The sequence below is a fragment of the Sinocyclocheilus anshuiensis genome, unplaced genomic scaffold, assembly GCF_001515605.1.
Source record: "Sinocyclocheilus anshuiensis isolate Anshui unplaced genomic scaffold, SAMN03320099.WGS_v1.1 scaffold1426, whole genome shotgun sequence".
NCBI classification, from domain to species: Eukaryota; Metazoa; Chordata; class Actinopteri; order Cypriniformes; family Cyprinidae; genus Sinocyclocheilus; species Sinocyclocheilus anshuiensis.
This window is the reverse complement of record NW_015557171.1, coordinates 200,802-217,512: the sequence shown is the minus strand read 5'-3', so window position 1 is coordinate 217,512 and position 16,711 is coordinate 200,802. Positions and strand designations below refer to the sequence as shown.

The 16,711-nt window shown below is 38.1% G+C and overlaps 1 protein-coding gene across 1 annotated transcript; it reads left to right on the top strand.

Moving 5' to 3' along the window:
• Positions 1–12,537: 12,537 nt before the first annotated feature.
• On the top strand, positions 12,538–16,147 carry LOC107678352 (barH-like 2 homeobox protein). The gene is made up of 3 exons (XM_016473573.1): positions 12,538–13,477; positions 14,695–14,920; positions 15,670–16,147. The coding sequence occupies exons 1-3, from the start codon at positions 12,928–12,930 to the stop codon at positions 15,980–15,982; spliced, it is 1,089 nt and encodes a 362-aa protein (XP_016329059.1). The 5' UTR covers positions 12,538–12,927; the 3' UTR covers positions 15,983–16,147.
• The last annotated feature ends 564 nt before the right edge of the window (positions 16,148–16,711 follow it).

Sequence of the window (16,711 nt, the reverse complement as noted above, 5' to 3'; positions counted from 1 at the left end):
CTCCCTCACTCTCTTTCCCCCTTAATTCACTGTACTAAGGCCATACAGGCAGAGGTCGGACCCTCACATCCCTGAGGGCTTGCCCCATTCGCAGGTGTCAAAGGTGGCTAAAGCCAGGTGGAGGAGGGGACTTTACCAAGGGAATAAGATCATGTGTAGTTTTAGAAATGATCAGCAAAGAAACGCAGCTGCAAGAGTAAACACACCTGCCAATAAAGAGTAATCCTATATGCATTCAAACACTCCATAATCAATGTGACTGGCCATTATATTCATCTATGTACACATTTGAACAAAGCTCCTCATATTTAGAGGTTTTTCTCAGGTTCATACAATTTTCTGTCATTGCCCATCAGTGCTGGATTATACTCTCATTAAGAGTGTGTTGGGTAAAAAAAAAAAAAAATGTGCAAGCAATAGTATTATGTCAATTTATGATCCTTGTGTTGAAGCCTAATGTAAGATTTTGATGTGTTTGCATTGTATTTGCATTTCAATATGATCATTGTGATTTTAATTTAGAGGATTTTTGTACATGAGTATACAAATATTATAAGAATATAGGGGAAACTAAGGGAGTATTGTAACATTTGTTATGCAACAATTGTAACATTTGTAACTGTGTGTGTGTGTGTGTGTGTGTGTAAATATACACTATTTGTGAAAATTAAATATAAACTAAATGTCATAAGTTTAAAGTTGTTTGAAAAATACAACTTTATTCCTAAAATGTGTAAATTTCATGATACAAACCCATGCACACACACACACACACACACACACACACACACACACACACACATTGATCCCACTTGGTAACTAACGTTATACTGTACGGGTGTATAATAATAATAATAATTTTAATTCTTATTATTGTGATTTTTTTGGTGTCATTTTTTTGAATAGGACATGGCAAAAATGTATATGATAATCAGATGTGATTTTTCTTTCTTTCTTATTTTTATAAACACTATTTTTATACAGACTTACAGCTTCTACTATCATTTCAAAAGTGTGGTGGTCATGTGTGGCTTTTTACCCCTGTAGCTAAACTTTAATTGGTTAATGTTACAATTATGTAAAACCAACCTCATGTTACACTAACAACATTTCCCATTTATGGACAATATATACGAACTCACCCAAACACCAAAAATTGTTGCAAACCTTTGTCATATTAATTATTCTAAGAGCCATGTTTTTCATGTAGATAAGACACCAAAACTCACAATAAATCTGTAAACTTGAGAGCGCTGCCACAACTTGCTGAGCATTCCGCTGGGATTGAATATTACATGAGCCCTGAATAAATGAGGGCAGGCTGGGATTTAGCACAAATTAAAATAGCACCCCATCTCAAAGTATAGTGTCGGATGCCACAGAAGATATAGCTGTTAAGGATGAGAAATTGGGTGCATAAGCACTACTGGCAAGCTTGATTAGTCTCATGACAAACAATTTAGCGAGGGGACATAATCACAGAGCTTAGGCTCATTTAGAAAGCCCGTTGGCTCCCAGCTTAACGATGTCGCTGCCCTCTGCATCCGAAGCATGGTGATGCCCACATTCTCGCGCTGACACGACTGACAGAAAAGTTGAGCTGCGATGATGCTTCCACAGACTCGCCCTCCCCCTCAAGCACGAATCCCACGGCACAAAAAAATGAATCTTTGCTTTGCTTGAATCTTACATTTCTTATTAGGTATGAGACTCGAACCCACAACCTTTGGGTTACGAGTCCGACTCTTTAACCATTAGGCCACGACTTCCCCATTAGGCCACGACTTCCCCAAAACAAATCATTGAAATTTAGTGCAAGTTTGTTTTGCTGTAGCTCACTTCACATGAATCAAATATCACAACAAAAGCAAAAGTTTCTGTGTCTGGTTGTTGGCAGAGTTGGAAAGTCACTGCTAGGTCACTGGACGATCAAATTATAGCATTATTTTGCTGTACAAAATAACATGTCACAAATTATGTGATTTGTTTGGGTGTGTACATTTCAAATCTGCGCTAGTTAAATGATTGGCCCTGTAAACATGAGTATATGTGAGCACATGTTAGCATGTCTGATTTTGGTCAAGGCTGCATATGTTTCTCTCTGCCTGCTGGAGTCTGATTATCATTCCAATCAGTAGAGGCGGGCAGAGTCACATTAATTTGTAGTAATTAATAGCACTGAGGCATCTGACAGCGCATGTTAACGAGAGCCTTTGATTGCTTGGATCACTAACTGCCGCTCCTCTTGTTTGCATCACCTCCAAGGAATTTGTAATATCAAAGCATAGCGCTATCTGATACTTGTCAAAATGCAATTTATAAAAGTTTAATTCTTTTATTGATTTAGTTTGGGTTTGATGCCTGCAGTGTCAGCTCCCCTGGTAGAACTTAGTGGATTCAAATGCTTGTCACCAGCACAGCCTCCTTTTTACTGAGAACAATTGCCATAGGCCAGCCCAACAGGCATGGTTTAATTGCCATTAATTAAAAGCATAACTCTTTTTTTCTTCACTGGCTCTGCTCTTAAACAGGGCTTTACGAAGCTGTTTTTTCCCCCCCGCGCTTGTCCCCCCCCCCTCCCGATTCCCTCCGCCTCCCTCCACTCACCAGACGTTTCTGAAATCATCTTTTTAGCGTGCTCCTCTGCATGATATGATGTGAAGTGTGAGTGGTGCAGTGATATTTAGTAAACCGGCTTCTTGCTTTATTGCGGTATAATGAGGTCAAATGAATCCCCTTGTACGCATGCTTAGATGCCTCCTCATTTCAAATGCCTTCTGACAGCTAGTAAAACAGCCGGCAAACACAACACCGGCTCCCAGAGAGAGTGGACATTAGAAAAACATTGCTGAGGCGAAAACATGCAAATTCACTTCCTTTCATTTTCTATTTCTTTTTATTTTCTCATTCCCAGCCCTGCCATTTTTCAGTTTTTTGGCATATATATTAAATTATCTATCCATCTATTTTACAGCGTCCTGGTCTGTAAGCAAAGAAGCACCCTGGACGGATGGCCTGTGTATTATAATATTTTTTTACCCAAATTATAAATTTTCACTCTATTATATCTATCTATAAAACTACAGTTGTATGAATTATTAGAATTTAGACTTTGAATTTATATTTCTTTACATTTAAATTTGATTTACAATTCTGCATCCTGGTTGCTATTCAGCGCAGGTGATGAATGAGCATAAATGTCATGTGATGTTAAAGTATGTGTGTGTGTGTGTGTGTGTGTGTGTATGGATATACTTCAAGGGTGCAATCAGTCTTCGCTATAGATGATCAACTGCCATTGTCATGTCAAAACAAATTTTGTTCTCCTTTGCAAGCTTACTGACGTCGCCCATGGCTGTTAACCGAGATTCAGACACAAATTCTCTGTCATCGCATCGGCGACCGTCGAGCCGTTTACGCATGTTAGTCACTGCCACATCTGGTGACTTTCGCAGTTATTTCCTGAACAAGAGGGTCCCACACAGCCCCTGGTGCTGGATTAAAAACAGTGACAGCAGCAAAGCCCAGCACCAGGACACCAGGAGAGCAATGAGCATAAATATGCAGAAGATACACTATCAGGCGGTCAGTTTAGCCAGATCAATAGTAGCCCACGTGCACTCCAAACAAACATCTTAAGCAGATGCAGTATTGCTTAATTGGGAGCTTTGCAGACCAGACTCAGGCACATCCGTACCCCGTGATTAAGTCCCTGGAAACCACCCGTGAGGATTTTTGTAAACTAATGTGTTTGCTCGCCGTTTTCATTTGCAAGATAGTCACAACTCTAACCTGTCAATTTGACCTGCGTAGCATAACACTTTAGATCTAATACCCAAGGTCCTTTACTCTCTTGACTCGACATAGACACTGCATATACTCAAAGCAACATGCACACACTGCCAAGGACTCATTTTTTTCTTATTCTCGCAGTTGCAATGAAGTGGGGAGGAAGTTCCAATTAGCATTAAAATAAGCTCCTTTAACGGCCTCTTAAATTGACAACTGAACAATGATTTTCGTATTGGTATCTGTCAGAGGTCTGGGAAAATCCTCAGTTGATAAGGCCCAACGCTTCCAATTAGGAGCTGAGCAGGACCTTATGCAGTAATGATTTCCAACTCCCTAAAGAGGTGGTGTGGACACTTATTGCAAATTACTGACAAAAAGCTACGCTGTATTGATGAGAAGGAGAACAGCCAGCACTCCATGTTCCCATCTGGAGGGCGAGTAACGAGGAGAAACCGTAGGAGAGGACTGCCCCTTTTTATCTCTCCTTCTCTCCCTCTTTCCTCCTCTTTCTCTCCTTGACCATGGTGAGCATGGCCTTGCAGTCAGACTCATGGAGTCCTGCTGGTATGACAATGCCTTCACTGTTCATTCACTGAAACTCCAAAGACTCAAAAGATTGGGTGTATGTATTACAACTGGTTGTGGTCCTCTTTCGCCTCCTTAATAATAACACAGTTTGTGTTTCAATGTGATAAGACGTACAATGAACGATTTTTTTGAAAATCTGCACAAGAAGTGAAATGTGCATATAATATATGCTGTATATAAAATTAGCAAATATAAAAATGGCTTGACATTGCTCATTTTGAATTATTTTATTAGAGGTGAACCTTGTAGCGCATAAATCATTTGTTTATTGCTCTTCATGACAATAAATCATTTGCACCATCATATACCTGTCTATAAATCCATAGTTCATTGAAGTTACCTAAAGCTGAATGATACACAGTGAATAGTGGTAACCTGCTATTTCTACATTATCCAACCTTTAGTTTAATTGTGTTGGGGTAACCTTATGTATTTAATTTGGTTTGGTGATTAAATATTTTGAAGCCTAAAAACAGTTAATTTAGGTATTATCATGTGAAGCACATTTTCAGGTGTAGCAAATTCCAAGGTCTTCTTTTTTGGGTACAATACAGTGTTTAATTACAGTATGTGAGGACTCATTTTCTTCCTTTGTGATATGGAAGTATCATTTTAGGTTAGTTAAACAAATGATTGTTTAATATCACAACGAATTTATGTTGGAAATCTAAGGGTTATTTTCACATTATTATTTTTTTAGAATTATTGGTCAAGGAAATAGTCAAATTCTGCTTGCATAAATGGTTCATGCATTAAGTGCTTTACAAATACAACACCTGTGTGAGAAAAATGAGGGTTAATTTGAATAACTTGTTGGCTGCTGCTTAGATGCACTTTTTTGGTGAAAATTTGTCTGAACTTCTATGGTACCTGTGCTTCTTTGAGATAAAAAGTCCTGTCTTCCTTTGATATCCACCATCCTTATGTCAGAGTGAGTGACAGCTTGGCTGACAGGGCGGGTAGAATTCCTGAAATTGCCAGTGAAAATCCTTCTTTGTCGCAATCTTTCGCCCTGGGCTGTAGGTGTCAGAGACAAGAGCCCAACTGCTTTATGCCAAATGTTTATCAAAGCTACTGATTAAATGCTTTGCTCATCGTATTTTAGTGCAGTAAAGATCAAATACCCTGCCCAACCCTGGAAAGCAACTAAAGTTTGAGAGAGAAAAAGAGAAAATGGCACATTATACAACACATAAATACATTTTTAAGGTCCCTGTGAAATATATGACCATTGCTCACAATGTTTTGTCACACAAAAGCACCACACAGTCTGATATCTGTTGTTTTTCCCACTTCCCTTCATCTATACGTTCACTCAATCCATCCCAACTTCTCATCGCTTCCTTTTTCTTGCTGGAGGTAAAATGTCTGACCCTTGTGGTCAGTGCCATGACGGCTTCCTCTGGTCGCACGGCTCTGTGTTTTGTTTCAAAAAGGCAGTGCAGTGCGGGCGAGTGAGTGCCCTGCAGTGGCAAGCCTGGGGCCATGTCAGCCTCAGCTGCTCCATCACCAGGAGACTGGCCTAACATCTCCTGACTGCACTTTGCTGTGTTTCCCTGATATGGTCATATCACATCTGCCCACTCTCCTGTGACAGAACCAGCACTTCCAACTTTAAACATTTTGCAGCTATCTCCACCTTTCCAGTTTTTTTTTAAGCTGTATATGAACGATGTTTGGACATATTTCCCACAGTCACTGTAAGTTGATATTAGGTACCAGAGCCAGTTATAACTTCTGGTTCTTTTTTTTTTTTTTTGGTCGGTGATAACGAGGCCTGCAGCCCTCCTCGTCCCCCTTCCAGCAGCTCTTCCTCCTCCTCACCACTGCATTTGAATTTCCAGATAATAGGCTTTGACTTCTGGCTGCACGTTTATAGGTCTTTTCATGTTATCTGTTTAGCTCATAGCATGGAGCTCAAGAACACAGACTCATGTGACAGGCCAGCCAGTCAGCCAGGCAGGCCTGTCAGGAGCTCTCATACACTAATGATTTCCCTTTAGTCTATTTTTCTGTCTCATTGGCCGTTTCCTTCAAAAACAAAATTGCTCATTTAAATTCTCATGCCTGGGGCATTTTGGTCTTCAAATATTGTTGGAAAGTGAAAGAATTAGGCAAAATATGTTTTTTTTTTTAATGTTAATATATTTTCTGGTTCACTTTCTCCTCTGAGGCCAATTAGGGAATTTCTGCTGGCTGCATTAATGTCAAACTGACATTCCCAGCTATAATTACACTGTGCTTGAAACCTAACTTTCACTTGTAGGTAGATGAGTGTGCTTGGCAGTGACATGGAGACTCACTCCCCAGCTTTTGATCATTTAATCATTGCTTTGCTTTCTCCCCTCTTTTTTCACCCATTCCCGCTCATTGATGATTTCACCTTTAGCCTATTTTCAGTGTTGCAAAATGCAGTGTTATCTCTCATTACTCGCGCCAGTGTTTTGCAGGGGTTCATTAGTGACGTTCGTTCTGCTCCCTTCAGGTGCAGCTGCCATATGCACTGTTTACCCGCTTGATTCTCAATTTACATTGCGTTGTCTTGTGTTGTTGCCGTGTTTCTTCTCTCGCAACACAGTGGGTACCGAAAAGTGAACGGGCCGGCGTACCTACACAGTGCGATGGGTTATAATGAATGTAAATGTTCTTGACAGGCGGTCGTCATCGTCTTCCTCCCTGCCAACTGTCGCTTAGCTGATTTAGTTACAATACATGACTCTCTCAAAACAAAAAAAGAATAAGGATTTGTGCGATTAATTTGGGTTATATGTGTAGGCTATTTTATGAGAAATAAAAGCACCATTACTCTACTTGTAATGGCATTTAATATAACTTACTAATGTAGCCTAGCCTATACAAATCACATTTTAAACGAAATTTGTTTTGCTTCATTTAATTGTGTTATTAAAATAGGCAGCGAACAATATCTTTTATACACTGCGTATATTATTACATAAACGCACAATTTATTCAATTCAGTTTTTTTGTAAGGTGGCCTTGTTAATAACTGTACAGTAAAGCAGAAACACATACAAATAAGTTAGCCTAATGTTTTATTTTCATATGAAACGTATTAAAAAATAACTTTTGAAATAAAAAAGAGCCTATTATGCATTGCTTTGCAAAACCTGGTTTTGAAAGCTGAGTCTGCCATAGGTGCCGAACTAATTCTGAACGACAGCAGTGAAGACACACAGATAGGCCTATCCCTGATTTAGCCTCCAAACATTCTGTCAGTGTTGATGCCTATCACTGTAATAACGTGCGAACGGTTTTAAATCTGTCTAAAGCAGTGCTGGACAATCTCAATCTGGCTTTTGTTGCTTTGAAAGGAAATAATTTTCGCGTCTTGCTCAATTGCTCGCTCGCCCCTTGAGCAATGCGCAGCGTTCACACCCTCCACCCCTCATTCTCCCCCTCTTCTGTCTTATTTCCTCGTGATTTTTTGCGCTTTTAGACTTCAAGTAATAGGAAATGGCATTGACCCCTCCTGATCCCCCGATTACCTTTGTGAAGCGTGCACGCGCCACAGAATCACACGTCATGAGGCGGCTCGATGCCATCAGCACGGATCAATCACGCGCTCAGCCGCGCGCAGGAATGCAGCTCGCGGTCACGGACAGAGCCAGCCGCGGCCCGCGCTGATTGACAGCTCTGGTAATTAGGTGATTGTAAAGGCCCTTCTGACTGCTAGAACAACATTGTCAGGGCCGGTCTGAGGCCGGAGCGCACAAATCAATGTGCTTTCCTTGAGCAAACACTATAGAGTAGAGCAGAAAAACTAACAAAGAGACGCGATGTGGGGATGGGCACGCATGTGCTTCATGTGTCATCGTCGCTTACCAAAATGTACATTGTAGTTCTTGGATGGATTGCTGTTTTACGTAAACAAAACGAGACAGAGACTTCGCTGATGACACTCTGCGCGTTATCCCCGTCTCCCGCTTTCGCACGCATTTTAACATTTGATATGGGTGTTAAATTAAAACTGTAATTGATGTTCATCTAGGCCATAGGCCCGTCTGTTTCCTTCTAGGCGTATTAATTCCCTTCCTTGTTTGCCTTTGGATTAATACTAGCTGCACTTCAAATTAAACTTGAATGTCACATGTTTTATTACAGTGTAAATTCAAGCACTGTTGAGAGGAAGAGGGGGGAATACTGTTAAGATCTAGTAAAAACTGGAATATTGGGATCCTGAAAGCCACTGCTGTAAATGTCACAGCTCACAGAGAACACCAACCTTCCATACGAGAGCTTCTAAAATAATATTTCCTGTTGAATTTTGACTTTCATAACAATTTTGTGTTAGCCTTTTCCTGTCCGCTCAAATAGAGATGTTAGACATGTTTAGAGAGAGACAGCTAATTTGTCTTCTGTCAGACCCATGATTCTCTGATAAATCTGCATTTCTGTGTGAGACCGTGTTCTGTCCAATGCTGTCCCTGCTCAAGCGCATGCCAGTTGAATACAGTGTATCCTTTACAGCCTGCTTTTATGGCACTTGCAAATGAAACACAGATTAATACTCAACACTTTAAGATTTGTAAATATAATTATGTGCACGACATCCATGGCAGGGATGTCTTTAATAAGTCTCACTAAAATAGCTTGTCGCATGTAAATAAAGTGTAATGTAAATAAATTATGTTCTTTGTAAGTACTGTATATTTTATAATGTCTCTTTTTGATTGCATTCCTCAAATATCTTTTAACACAAATTCTGACCCGCACTGTTGTGATTTCATCAATGTCCACAGATCTTATAGTCTACACTTCCTGACAACTCGGTTGTCTTTAATCAGTTAAGATCAGTTAGTTTGGGGTTCATGCGGTTGCTTATTTATTGCCCCATAATTTATTACTAATTGCAGAAATTTTCCCTGGGTTATGAATAAACCTTAATATAAAATACATCATAATCATATTGCAACTGAACAGTAAAATGAACAGTAAAGAAACTTAGAAAAAGAGCATTATGTTTTTAAAACATCACTACCTACTGCATTTATAAAAAAATATATTTTTCAACTTCTTGTGTTTGTTTCAATGATGTGTCTTTTTCAGATCGTTCGGGGATTTATTAGATATTAGATTAATATTTGGTATTTACGTTTGATAAATGCTTACAGAGATTGTGCATGAAGTAGCCTATATGACAAAGTGGAAAAACCTGTGTGTCTGCAAACAGCGCGAGGCCTTCAGCATTCGCGAGGTGACAGTTTCAACAGAAAGCCGCGAGGGGAATCAATACAGTGCAAACTACAATTTCACCGTCCGATCATCGACCATCAGCCCCGGCTGATCAGATGATACCCTGACTGGTTGTATTCAATCTGTTCCAGCGGCGCCCTTAAACCTAATAAAGCGATTGATTGAGGCTCAATGAGTTGCTGCAATTAGTGAACTGTTAATGAACATGCTGCTGGAGTCTCATGAGATTGACTGGCGTGTTCAACCATCGCTTTGATTTTCTTCAACGGAAAGACATACATTGCCAATAGATCGTTTTCACATCTTGGGGCAAAACAGATTTCACTCCTCTAACTAAATTAGATAGTAAATTTGAATATATGTATAAAAGGTCAAGCATATCTGTAGGCTATGGCAGCAAATATCATATGGCCAAATAATTATAGCCTATGTAGAAAATGTTTCTAAAACATTTTAAAATAAACTTTTTGGCAGGAAGTTAATATAATGTATTTAGATGTGACTGGAAAATTGTTAGATATTGCCTAAATCCATTAAAGTCAGTTCAGAGTACAACCTTAACTACAGTGTATCTTAATTGATTTATGTAACCACCTCAGATATTCAAGACACCTATTTAGGCATTTAGTTGGGTTTGGCTGTTGTTAAAACTTGATGTCGGTATGTGTACATAGAGAGGTTTTGCCCTGCATTAACCAGCAGTCTTCAAGCGATTATTGACAGGAATTCTGAGACAGCTTTGTCGCCGCCTAGTGTTATTACTGAGCGTGTGTAAAATCATGTCAGGGAGTGCGTGTTTTACAAGAATTTACCAATTAGCCACGACTTAACTAATTATTTAAGTTCAGTACAGAATACAGACATTTTAGGAATGACAAGCGAACAAGTCAAGCACAATATGTATATAATTCAAACTGACAATTGCATGCATGGTATATATACATCATCGTAGATTTTTATCGTTGAAGTGTTTAGTCACCAAATTTGCAGAAACTTCTAACCAGATAGTTACTATTACGTGTAACAGGTCAGCTATTAGGTCGCCACAGGAAAAAGCAAAATACAAGAACATTTAAACAAAATAAACTTTAAAATAAAATATTTTTAAAAGACAGTCTCCAGTACAGTCATGTAAATCAGTATGAATTATTAAACAGGCTGAACATTTAAAGAGATTGTTGAGTTTTTTTTCCCCCGGAGAAACAATTTTATACGAATAGAGGAACATGTACGAAAAACGAACATGCAATCCCTTATATTTTTGATTGCAATATTTTCAACAATTTTTCCGAAACATATGTTCAAGAAATCCTTTGCAACAAAAACAGACAGGCACATATAATAGCCTACGTAATAAACCTAAATTATAATTATAGCATATTCCAAATAATAATAATAATAAAAATCTATGAACATATATAACCACATAAAACTGTTTTCTAAAGATTATTTATTTCCTTTTTGTAAAATAAATTAAAGCGGTGCGCACAACAAACCTAAATGATGCCTCCCACGTCGCTCAGCTAAATAAAAGAGGTTAAAATCTCAGTTCGGTCCGTTACAGGAGGAGGTTGCAAACAGGTTTGGGAGCACAGTGGAGTGATCCACGGAAAGCTCGACCGTAGCAAACCTACGTTAGAGAACGCAGCAGCCTGATATAACCAGCTCTCAGTCCGTCTGTTGGAGAACATGTAAGCCATCAGATATACCTGCATATATATCGCATCATCCTCCTCCTCTCAGTATAAATCTACGCACTCAGTGGCATATAAAACATTTTGAACTGTAACTCAAAATTAACAAATAAAAGTCCGGCATTAAACAGTGTTGTAAGATAATGATTATTCTATCAAGAATTCTTTCCCCCTAATGTTTAACGAGAGGTAAAGATTTAAACGCATATAGTGTTCGCTGGTAGGCCTACTTAATTTCTGCTCATCAATCTGAAAACATTTCCATTTAACGCACTTTGTCTTCTCGTGTATAAACAAAGTGAACGAAATGAAGCTGATTTATAAATCTAGAATACGCCCAGGGTTTATTTAGAAGAAAATAGGCAAGATACAAGTCGGGCATATGTCATGTACAATATTCGCCATCATTTCATTCCCTTGAGCTATTTAGAATCAGTGCTTTCACTCAAAGGCCCTGACACACACAATGACTATCAGCTCAAAACGGGCTTATTTCTCTAGCACGTTTCACTGTCTCTGTGCTCAACAGAATAAATGACACAATTTTGTTTTGCCAATAGGGATTATTATTGTGAGGTTTTCTTTTGGAGAAATATAAACTGGGAAGGAAAAAACAAACAAAGAAAGAAAGAAACAAAAAAACATAAGCTGATACAAAGCATACGTAATGAATGAATGTTAAACAAGTAAACAATGCAATCATTAAACAAAGTTCACAATTAAACGCAATCCTTAAACAAAGTTCACAATTGAATTAGTAAACCCTTTTGATATTATTTGTTAATTTATATATTTACATTTTAATTGACGGAAGATGGAATGCTATAATCACAGAGTATGCTAAATGATTAGTTAGTCGCTGGATAATATTAGGCTACCGAGCTATACTTTTGTGCAATTATTACATAATGTGGAACGTCTAGTAATTTCACGTCGTTGTTGTAGTTTATTACTGTTAGTTTTAGCAACAAGCAATATGTGTAACATGCACAAAATGATGTAAAGTGTTACCATAAACGCATTTATGTCAAACGAAGATGCCGTCTGAGACATTATAGCGGAAGGAAGGTTTCAAAAGAGCACTGCGGAATCAATGAGTGGCTCTAAAGTGTAATGATGAAGTAAAAATCGCTGATTGGACAGACGCGTGACCATGTAACCAATGAGAGGAGAGATGGGGAACACGAGGAGTGTGTTATAATAAAGGAGAAAGTATGACGTCAATATAGGAAGTCGTTGTAGAGCAACACTACAGCGATTAGTGGCAAAAGGGAGCGTGATGTCGAGGAGTTAGAGCATCCCAATCTCTCCACACCTCAACTTTGAAAGAAAGTTCAATAACCATAACAAAAGGACGTGGACTACACAGATCCACTTGCTTTCCACATTTCACCTTGAATGTAACAACATCTTGGAGCGCAGGCTATATTTCTCTTTTTCTTTGCGTAAGTGCAAGGATTTTTTTTTTATTTGTGCGTAATGTTTATTTTGTACTTTTCCGGGGCTTTTTTATTGCGTTAACCTTTGAGTTCTGTTAGTCGTTTCATTGATTCCGATTAGGTTTTTTTTTCTTCTTTTACAAAATTGTACAGGAAAGTTGTTATGAAGACGACTTAAGTGCTCATCCTTTTATTGTACTATGGAAGGATCCAGTGGGTCTAGTTTCGGAATAGACACTATTTTGTCCACAACCAATCCTGGCAGCTCAGTACTGATGAACGGAGATTTTCGCCTCGGTGATAGTAACAGAACAGCGGATTTCAGGAGCCAGGCGACGCCATCACCATGTTCGGAGATAGACACTGTGGGAACAGTCCCCTCATCCCCGATCTCAGTTACGATGGAGCATCCCGAGCCGCATCTGGTCCAAGACAGCCTTCAGCATCACCATCACCATCATCATCACAGTCAGGCTCAGAGTTTGCAACTTTCACCCCAGCCTCATCCGCTCGGTCAGGCTGGCTGTGCCCCCAGGACTGCCACCTCCTCCTTTCTAATCAAAGACATTTTGGGCGACAGTAAACCGCTAGCAGCGTGCGCTCCTTACAGCACCAGTGTACCATCTCCACATCACAGCCCCAAAACAGAGAGCGGGACCGCCCCGGACGGCATCAGGCCCAAACTAGAGCAAGATGAAAACAGAAGCAAACTGGAAAGAGATGACATTCAGAGCAATTTAAAATGTAACGGTAAGAGTGCGTTTTCCATACAAAATAAATGAATAGCCTAAATACATAATAAAAACTTAGGGTAGACCTTTAGATCACAGTAGCCGTTTGAAATTTATACTTTTTGGTAATATAATAGAATAAATTATTAAGAAGAGTTTGAAATTCTGAAAACTGTCGTTACGTTAATTACGTTAATTAATGTTTAAACGTTAATTGTCGTTAATTATTTACACAGTAATATGAACATTGCATCGTACCGCGAAAAAAAACAACCATTAGCTAATAGATTACAAAAATAAATATTACATTTAAATGTCTTAATAAACTTTTCTGTGTTGTTTATTATTGCAAGCATGTGAGTTTAAAGAAGTATCTTTTTCATTGTGAAGTTGAAAGCGCATAGAATTATTGAATTTTTCACAACTAATTGGCCATGCAACATTAAATAAAATAACCAAATTAAAACGGATTTTTGGACAAAACGCAAATATAATTTCAATGGGCTGTAACAATTAATTAACGTTGTGGTTCAACCGCTTGAATTAATTCAATGCCTTCAATGTACAAAATACCCATAGGCTAACATTTTTACTTATTATAATTAAAAAAAAAATCGACGTCCATATTAAAGCCAAATAAAAGGCTTTGTTTTAGTCTGTGTTTTCAGTAAGAACCAGTATTACAATACAATAACAATATCGGTAGCCGGTCACTGAAGTTATTCTCTGATATTAGCATAACAGATGTAAAGGCTGGTGAATTTTGCCCGGTGTGGGATCCTCCCTAGTGAGTCAATTAGAGAGATTATTGTTCTTCCTTGAGGGGGGATCACGGAGCCCAGCAAAAACTGCTACAAATAGAGATAGATTGACATATCGATCCTGCTCGTTTTGCTGTAATATTTTCGTCTACATACGAGCGACCTAATTTATTTAGGAGACAAATATGTATATTTTTGTATACCTGGTATTTTTTTTTAAAGACCCTGGTACTCATATTGGTTTCTACTAATACCAAGACGAAATAATCAGACCTAACCAGATTTAGATTTGTGCATGTAATCGAGGCCTATAACAATCACAATTTACCAAAATAAACATTTTGAACAGTAATTACTAAATTATTAGTCTGGGTTCTTATTTTGAGTACTTATTTAACTAATTTAAAGAATATAGAAATTAACAACTTCTTTTATAATACATTTTCTTTCATTTTCATTTTACTAACTTCTTTAGGAGCAAAAGAAGAGGGCGATCGGGAAATATCTAGTTCGAGAGACAGTCCGCCAGTCCGCTCTAAAAAACCTCGCAAAGCGCGGACGGCCTTCTCCGACCATCAACTTAACCAGCTGGAGCGCAGTTTCGAAAGACAGAAATACCTCAGCGTACAGGACCGAATGGACCTGGCAGCAGCCCTAAACCTCACAGACACACAAGTCAAGACTTGGTATCAAAACCGACGGTAAGTTTCCATATAACATTTATGACATATAATAATAATGTTTTTAGATTGTGCAAGCATTTACCATATTTTTGTATCTACATTTGAAACTTTTGCAGTTGCCAAAATTCGAGATGTTTTGTATTATATTATTATTTATTAGTTACTATTTTATTAGGCTTTTATTATTATTATTATTATTGTTGTTGTTATTAGTATTATTAAGCGAGCTTTTACATATCTGAACGGCGCAACAAAATATATGGATCAAATAATTTTAACATTCTGTCTGAAATTGTATTTTACAGTTTTGTCATATTAAACAATTTTAAATAATTTGAATGCAAATGGCTGTTCATGGACAACGCTACTTTAAGCAACTCAAATATTTTCTGCCTTTTTCCCTCCTAAGCAATTTTTCATTTTGAAACACTGCTCATATTTGTATAAAATTTCTTATAACTATTATATTATATATTTAGGCAACGAATGTTCGTCATGCTGCGCACTGTTGCAGAGAGTTCACCGAATTCTAAATGCATCGGAATTAACAATTTAGCCAAATTTAATCGGGAAAAAAAAATGTTTTAGTAGGTTAGCAATATTCTGATGTATTTTACACCATTTCGGCCTAACGATATTATTTATATGATGTTTACCTACATTTGTTTTGTACCAGAATCCAGCATTCACTTCTCGAACAATCTGGCCCAGAAGGAGCCATGTGGAGAGTTTAATAATTGATTTCTTGTATTTTGATCTCATTACAGGACGAAATGGAAGAGGCAGACGGCTGTCGGATTAGAACTGCTGGCTGAAGCTGGAAATTATTCGGCTTTACAGAGAATGTTCCCATCTCCGTATTTCTACCACCCGAGTTTATTAGGTACCGTGGACAGCACGACAGCGGCCGCCGCCGCTGCTGCCATGTACAGCAGTATGTACCGGACTCCGTCCACACCGCATCCATCTCTCCAGAGACCGCTCGTCCCCAGAGTGCTCATTCACGGCCTGGGGCCCGGGGGACAACCGGCACTGAACCCGATAGCAAACCCAATAGTGGGCACACCGCATCCTCGGTAAAACGAAAAGACACGGAGAGACAAATGTATCACACGTGATGTGACAGACTGCGCTGAACTTTCACAAGACGCATTTTTTCTCCAACACTGAGAGACGATTTTATCGAAGAAAAAGATGTATTATTTAATATGGACCATTTTTGACGTATAGGCCAAACTAAACCAGACGAGCCTGTGACCGTGACAGTAAAAGGACTGTGCATTGTCAGATTGTTTGTTTTGTCTTTTTTGGTACAAATACACTTATACTAGTACATACGCTTATAAAGTTTATTAGATTTAAAGAAAGGGTGAAATAAAGACAAAATGATAAAAAGCTAATGTCAGACGCTTTCTCTTGAAATACTACTAATTTGACGGGACCTTTTTGGGGCTGTTCTGTTGTTTAAAAGTAAGTTTAAAATTTGATTCCAATAACTGCACAATTCAAGAAAGATACATTATAGTGAATGGCTTTTAGCATCAGGCGTGTTGGTTTAAAAAAAAAACCTGGATTAAAAAAGAAAGTAATTTAATTTAATTTAATTTAATTTAATTTAATTTAATTTAAAAACAAACAATTTAATTTATAAATCTAAATATCTAACATATAGGCCTAAATTCTAATTCTTCTCGGCACTTGTATATGATGCAAGATAACATCAGTTTAAGAGGACATAACAAATCCTGTTTTGTGTGTATATATATATATATATATATATATATATATATATTAACGGTATGTTAGCCT

What these genes read in the sequence shown, in the direction of transcription:
- LOC107678352 (XM_016473573.1), top strand. Translation starts at nt 12,928, where the DNA reads ATGGAAGGATCCAGTGGGTCTAGTTTCGGAATAGACACTATTTTGTCC. An exon ending in GAGCAATTTAAAATGTAACG is followed by an intron (nt 13,478 to 14,694) that starts GTAAGAGTGCGT and finishes TAACTTCTTTAG; the next exon opens with GAGCAAAAGAAGAGGGCGAT. An exon ending in ACTTGGTATCAAAACCGACG is followed by an intron (nt 14,921 to 15,669) that starts GTAAGTTTCCAT and finishes ATCTCATTACAG; the next exon opens with GACGAAATGGAAGAGGCAGA.